This window comes from Magallana gigas, chromosome 9 (genome assembly GCF_963853765.1).
Source record: "Magallana gigas chromosome 9, xbMagGiga1.1, whole genome shotgun sequence".
Classification (NCBI taxonomy): Eukaryota; Metazoa; Mollusca; class Bivalvia; order Ostreida; family Ostreidae; genus Magallana; species Magallana gigas.
In genome coordinates, this window is record NC_088861.1 from 43330254 (window position 1) to 43337516 (window position 7263).

Below are 7263 nucleotides of genomic sequence, written 5' to 3' on the forward strand. Positions count from 1 at the left end.
AGGTTTTGCAAATGAACGATAAAATCGATCTCTCGAGCGTTTTCATTTTGGTATGATAATAAAACTTAAGGTATACCTCGAACCATCATTATGATGTTTTTTGCAATGTCTACATTTTATTATTATAGTTCACCTGAGTTGAAAGCTCACCTGAGCTGAAAGCTAAAGTACGCTTTTTTGATCACATTTTGTCTGTTGTTCGTCTGTCCGTCCGTCCGTCTGTCCGTTTGTTCGTAAACTTTTCACATTTCCAACATCTTCTCCAGATCTACTGGGCCAATTTCAATCAAGCTTGGTACAAAGTATCTGTATGCGAAGGGGATTCGAAGTTGTGAAAATCATGACCCTCAAAGGTAGGGTAGGGCCACAATGGGGGCATCGAGCAAATCTTTAAATGTTTAAAAATCTTCTCAGAAACTAATTAGCCAGGAAAGCTGACTCTTGTGTTCTAGCATTCTCAAGTAGTGTTGAAAGTCATGATTCCCGGGGGTAGGGTGGGGCCGCAATAGGGGATGAAAGTCAAATCATGATCCCAGTGGGTAGGATTGTGTCTCAACGTGTGGCGGGGGGGGGGGGATACATGGGATTTTAGGCTCACCTAGTGTATCAGAAAGCATGCTTTTGTCCATGTTAAGAATTCCCACATTGGAAGTAACCTCCAGCTTCAAAGACACAATGCCTCAGTGTTGTGGCAGGGAAAATGGGGGAATGAGGCCACATCAGTTAATTCGCAAGGAAAATACCATCTTGAAATATGAGGAAGCATCTTCCATGCTGGTCATCCAGTGCGGAGGGAATCATTTGGTCAAATTCTTAAATCTGTTGAACCAAGAGCCTCTATTAAGAGAATTTTGGATAAGCTTTTTGTGCTCTTGCCAATATTGGTCTGGTCACAGATCCTACCACGGCTTCACTGGCGGGGGGAGATTGACCATCAAGCCCTAGAAAAGGTTAGAGTGCGTATCAATAGCCATATAGCCACATATTTAACGAAAATTGGGGGGAAGTACATAAGATACCCTATGCTTGACATTGAGAACCCTACCCTGTACAAGGATGCTGTTCACCTGAACTATTTAGGCAATGACCTATTTCTATAGGTTACAACAGGGCTTGCAATCTTTTTTAGATGATAAAGGGCTTAAATGTATCGCCGAAATGATATGAACAAGGGCCATGGCTGATGATGTTGTAATTGAGCATTTATAAGTGTTATGTGCGTGGCTTCACCTTGCACAACTTTAATCAACCACACCGATTCATCTAACTTTGTAGAAAATTTAATGATTTTTCTTCAGCTTAGTGAGCTATATGGATTTGACGAAAGAGAACTTATTTTTTTTTTGTGACAATGCATTTTTCCTTGTAATAATAAGTTGAAGGTAAATTTAATTGTAAGACCCCTCTTACTTATTGGTTAAGTGTGACTTGATTTCGACCCATCATTTTTTGTTGTTCGTTAATTTTCAAGCTTCAAACCCCCTCGAATTTACATCAAGATTAAGGGATGCCAAATGTTCAAGACATATGTGCCCTCATATACCCATCTGATGATATGATTTAGGGCACCATTTGGGCTCCCTCATTTTACCTTGAATTCGTATTTTGGGGGTGTTTGATTCCCTCTTCAAACTTTTTTTTTAAAATAATGGAGCAACTGAGGCAATTGTAAATCTATAAACCAATTAAAAAAGTATTACATTCTTTCCCTTTTTTTCAGAAACAATTAAAGCTGCAGTGAGTAAGAACCATTCACAGGAGAATTAAAACTTGTCTATATGATATTTGCAAGAATAAAAATTACATGTATTTTTATCTTGTTTTTTATCATTAGATGGCTGGAGCTGCAAAATTATTGCAATTTTCAAAAGATTCAGTGTTGTGAAAACAGGATATAAATCAGTTGAAGATGGTAATTTAGAAAGAGAATGTGTATCAACAATGAACTAAAAAATGAAAAATATTTAAGGCATATTTTTAAATATGCATAAGGCATATGTGATACATGTTGTGTAAATAATACTAAATAATACTAAAGGATAAAGAAAATAAGTAAACACAAAAATGAAATTAACATATGTTCAACATACTTCTAACATATATTTATAAACATATGGTAATCATATGGTTATCAAAAACATATGTTTAATATATGTTAAACTTATGATGAACATATGATTATGAACATATGTTTAACATATGGTGCTCGTTTTTATGGCGAATATATGTTTCAGAACATATGTTCAACATATGTTAAACATTTTTACCTGTGTAGTGACAATTATTTTCATACCTACATATACTTTTTTATAACTTAAGCTGCCATGGCCATTATCGCCAATAAACTCATCTCCAGTAATGAAGTCTTGGTTGTTACTCTGAATTTCAATATTTAATTTCATCTACAATAAATGTAACTGTAAACATCAAAATAATATAGCGAACGGTTGACAATTGGATTGGCGTTAGCGTTTTAACTTGCCAGACATTATGGCACAATGCACTCATAAGAAATCTTTCACTCCGAGCTTATCATACATTTTTTGTACTTTTATTTGGTGTATAACTTTATTCATTTGATTTAAAAAAGGCAGTAATAATATACACAGTACATGCGTATGTTTATTCGCAAATCAAAAATCAATACACATACATATAAACTGGTTAACTAAAAATATTGCATTTAATCTATTTTTGTTCCCTTTATAAGGAATGTTTGCATGAATTGTATGAAAGCGTTTGAATGCGAGATTTATCATTGAAATATACAGTTTCTGTCCCTCCACTTCCTTCGTCTCTTGGCTGTTTAATCTGCCTGAATTTGAATATTTATTCTCTTAAACCGTATGAGTGGTGCACGAGGAACAAAACAAAAACGATCTACATCTACACAAGTGCAATGCTTGCCACACACAAAACTGATTAAAGAATACGTCAAATGAACGCGTCAAAAACTATAAAAGGATTACGAATTAACTACATGTACAGATAAACTGTGATAAAAATTTATCCCATTTATGTAGAAAACTATACACAATAAATGATATGGGTATATTGATACGCGTTATTCAACACTTGTTTGGTATGGATGTGTAATCAACAGAATGTCTTCTAAAGTCGCTGGTAGAAATGCCTGCGTTTTTCAGGATTTTTTTAAGCATCGCCACATCATCTGTAGCATTGTGGGTGTCGTATGTCTCGCCACAAAAATGCCATGCAAGAGATTTCTGTGCATACGATCCAAGGCCAGGATGTTTATCTTTTATTATATTGATCGAATCGCAAAATGTCGCCCCTATAGAGTTAAATCTATCTTTCAGATCACAGGAACACAAAGCCCTGTCCATCACTATAAAATCAAACCCGAAACCAAATTGAGCTACTATTATGACATCATCAAATTTCTTCAACCAGTCAAGGAAGTCATTGAGCGCGGTCTTTATTCCGACAAAATCAACGGGGTTGCCTTGGTAGGTAAGAATCCCATTGCTCCAATCTATCCCAGAGACCGTTTTAGCATCATTTGAAATTATTTGCTCAGGGCTTACATATCTGTAGAACGTTTTCTGAGAACCGATTTTACTTGCAGCAATCTGTGTAATGTCCGGTATATTGTTGCCATTAACTGAAAAACAATAATATAATAATTTGTAGATTAATCTTTTTTCATTTTCATTTTTATCAAATGTCATTTCATCACAATATCGTATAAAACTAACTTAGTCCTGTAGTGTCCAAATCCAAAATAACAATGCTAGGTTCAGTTCTTTCCTTTTCAATGACTGAAAAAATATAAAAAATATGTTAAGTGCATGTGTACTTTAAACATGTATGAACAGCTTTTTCACTTGACAGATCAAAGAATAAGAAAAGTACAGGTGAGAACATTATGATATAGTTCATTTGTTAAATTATCGATACTGCGAACTTTTCTTTTTCTCTTCTTCTTTTTTGACACTTTCATTGGCTCTGCCCACTTGTTTTTCTTCCGTGACTTTAATTTTCTTTGTTGGTATTTCGCAGCGTCTAGCTTCATTTGCTTCAGGCAAATAATCATCCTTATCCTTCTTTCTTTTTTTGCATTCTTGTTGTTTTAGTTTACTTTTCTCTTTCTTGTCCGAATCCATCTTCTAACAGCCAACGAATGAAATTTCGTCAACAATTCTATTTAATTCTAAATGATAAGACATTAAGATATCTAAAAATCTTAGAATTTTTCAAAAAAGAAACATATGAGTTTTTACTTTAGAATTTACAATAAGGACTAAGCATATTATATATAATAGAGATACAGATCGTATAGTCGAAATATTGGTTTTTTTCAACACTCACAGGTTTTAAACCTATCGATTCTTAAAATAGCCAATAAGTTTAAAAATTTGTAATTTTGTTTGATATTAAGAGTATTTATAAAAATTTCTTTGAATTCTGAAAAAGAAAAAAAAATGAGAAGATAATTTTTATGTACCGTTCCGTTGTCGTTTTACAGCGCTAAAAAATTGAAACAAATTATTTTTTTAGTGCATGTTATTAAAAGAATGTAACATTTGCTTGATTTGTTTTTTGGTAGACTTCATTTGAATTTTTAACAATACGCATTCATTGGTATTTTATGATAAATATTTTTGTTAATCTCATTTGTTTTACTATTTATATGCAAAACATCCAAACGAATATCTGCTATTTTAAACACAAACAATTGACAATAAATGTATTGTACGTATGTAAATTTTCATATTAATAAATTTTGCATCAATCTGTTTTGGTGCATGTAAATGAAAGTACATTTAATATGTCATAAATGACGTAGTGATTTCGAACATCAAAGATCCAAAGACAAAAATACCCAACAGGGACATGGCAAACACGACCCTAAAAAATAGAGGTATGATCAGGTACCATGGAGGAGTGTGCATCCTCTACTGACCCTTAACACCCGCTGTGTACTCTTTGTCGAGATCGGGTAAATTAGTATGAAAAAAACCCTCAATCACCATGCGATCCAGTGGAAGATTGTATTGATATTCATGTTTTCTCAATTTGTTTGCCAGTAGCTTGGAACGCTTTAGAAACTGTCCTAATGTATCTAAATAACCGAGAGACAAAAACTCCATATCCTGACGATCAAAGTATATTGCTACATATGTAAGGAAAGATGAATAAAGAAAAATGAAGTCAGGTTAACTGTATCAAAACGTTTTGTTGTTTTTTTTACCATCAATGTCCATTTCCAGTGAACTATTTAAATATGAGACAGATAACTTATTTTTTATTTCAACTTCACTGGGATATATCGAGTCGATTTAAGCATGAAATACAATTATTAATTGATAATACTTCGTCGATATAACTGAAGGTTGAGTTGGATGCCACAGCGAGTGATTTATTTTCTCACGTAGAAGTGTTTGAATAAAATTTGTTTCATATAAAGACAAAAAGAGGTCTGCTTACAATGGGGCATAATTGGTACCCGTATTTCTCCTTTTTGATATAAGAAGATTAAAGATTTCGTATTTTGGTACCCCGAAATCCCTAATTGTGTTATATGAGAAAATTTACTTTTCAAGTAAAAACTGTAAGATAAACAGGTGTTTATTTGGAATATTTAATAAGGAACCAGCACTCCTTAGTAAAGTGTTAGGGAAAAAGATTTTAGATGCTAGGTGGCAATAATTTGAAAAAACAACTCCATATTTTTTTATATTATATGAAAAATATTTTAAATCATAAATATGTCTATATTTTTAACAAAATATATCAATAAAAAAGATACTATGTCAAAGGTTGTGAAAATATATCTCTTGATTTTAATGTCAACTTTCAAGTCCCACCAGTAATTTTCGTCTTTTAGGTAGAAAATAAATAACTATCTTCACTTCAATCAATTGTTAATCTATCCTGAAAACTTATCATTCATATCATAAATCATATATATAGATAGATAGATAGATAGATAGATAGATAGATAGATAGATAGATAGATAGATAGATAGATAGATAGATAGATAGATAGATAGATAGATATAGATATCTTTTGGGCTTATAAATTAAAAAGATTGACAAACATATTTAGAAAAAATAATAATAAAACTACATCCGAATGTCTTTTTGGGAAAAAAAGTTATAACTCTGTGAGAAAAAAAAATTAGAAATTGCCAAGACGATATTTTTTGAAAACAATGATAAAGAAGAGACAATACGAAAACAAAAAGGTCCTCTTTTGGAAACGGAAGCCCTTAAACATACGAAAAAAGTATATTTCTTAGAAAAAAGAGGACCCTAATTAAACCTATTTTTCTAGACCTAATTTATTCATGATTGTTTTCTATGGAGAATTGACACACAGACGTTTTAACAATACAAAGCGTTACGAATCCCTTCTCTTCTAAGTTCAATAAAATGTTGTTGTTAAACGGTTCTTTACTTTGTTTCTAAAGATGAAACACCTTATCACCACCATACGAAACCTACCATTTCGCACCTTGTGATTGTACGAAAAATGAAATAACTTATAAAAGCAAACATTATCTATTCGTGTATTAATGGCAGTGATAGTAAGATAGTTGATGGAAATTAATTCCTTTTTCTCCGATCGCTGATGTATTCTGATGTAAAGAAGAACAAGGGTAAAAATGCATACTAGTCCTTACCTTCTTTTTGGCCTATTAAAACGTTTCCTTGGAAGTACAACCCTTAATACCGAAGCTAAAGATATCTTTCAATCTCACTGACTTATTTGTACTATTCAAATATAGTGCATGCGCATTAGAATTTAACATTTTCGGAAAACGAACCAAAATTCATTATTCCAAGAAATTGAAAGTAAGACTGAAATAAGATAAAATAGGTCATTCGACTAAAAAAGATAATTTTCAGCGTAATAGAATCATATTGAAATAATAAAATTAAAATTCTTAACTGATCTTTTTTATTGCATTATGAAAGATTAAAATCCTAATTTGAAAAAATATATTTTTAAATGCACTGTCACTGGTTTCTACACAAAAGGTTATCAACAATCAAATCAAGCATTCTTTATTTCATTTACCAATAACTATCAGTTTGTTTAAACTCAAAATAAATATTTAAACTTTCCTCTATTAGTCGCTTGCACAAATGAAAGGTCGATAAAAAAGTAATTTCCTTTTTACTCTAAATAATGTAAAATTTGATATTAATATCACAAGCAATTAATCCTTTATTAATTCGTTATCCTACACAAAAAAAGAAATAATAAACAAGTACCTTGATGTGTTATACTGA

General features: G+C 31.9%; 1 protein-coding gene across 5 annotated transcripts; it reads right to left on the minus strand.

Moving 5' to 3' along the window:
* Positions 1 to 2604: 2604 nt before the first annotated feature.
* LOC117690806 (uncharacterized) lies at positions 2605 to 7263 on the minus strand. 5 transcript variants are annotated; one of them, XR_010709546.1, is made up of 5 exons: positions 6651 to 6846; positions 4469 to 4491; positions 3922 to 4174; positions 3720 to 3782; positions 2605 to 3625 (listed from the first exon to the last, which is right to left on the minus strand). XR_010709546.1 is itself a non-coding variant. In XM_034475506.2 (5 exons), exons 3-5 carry the CDS (start codon positions 4125 to 4127, stop codon positions 3069 to 3071), a joined length of 819 nt encoding a protein of 272 aa, XP_034331397.2. In that variant the 5' UTR covers positions 4128 to 4174; positions 4469 to 4491; positions 7246 to 7263; the 3' UTR covers positions 2605 to 3068. The 5 variants fall into 5 exon arrangements, 4 of the variants coding, with proteins under 4 accessions (XP_034331397.2, XP_034331396.2, XP_065928016.1 ...); XM_034475506.2 differs by lacking the exon at positions 6651 to 6846 and adding an exon at positions 7246 to 7263 and having other exon boundaries at positions 3929 to 4174; XM_034475505.2 differs by having other exon boundaries at positions 3929 to 4174; positions 6651 to 6760.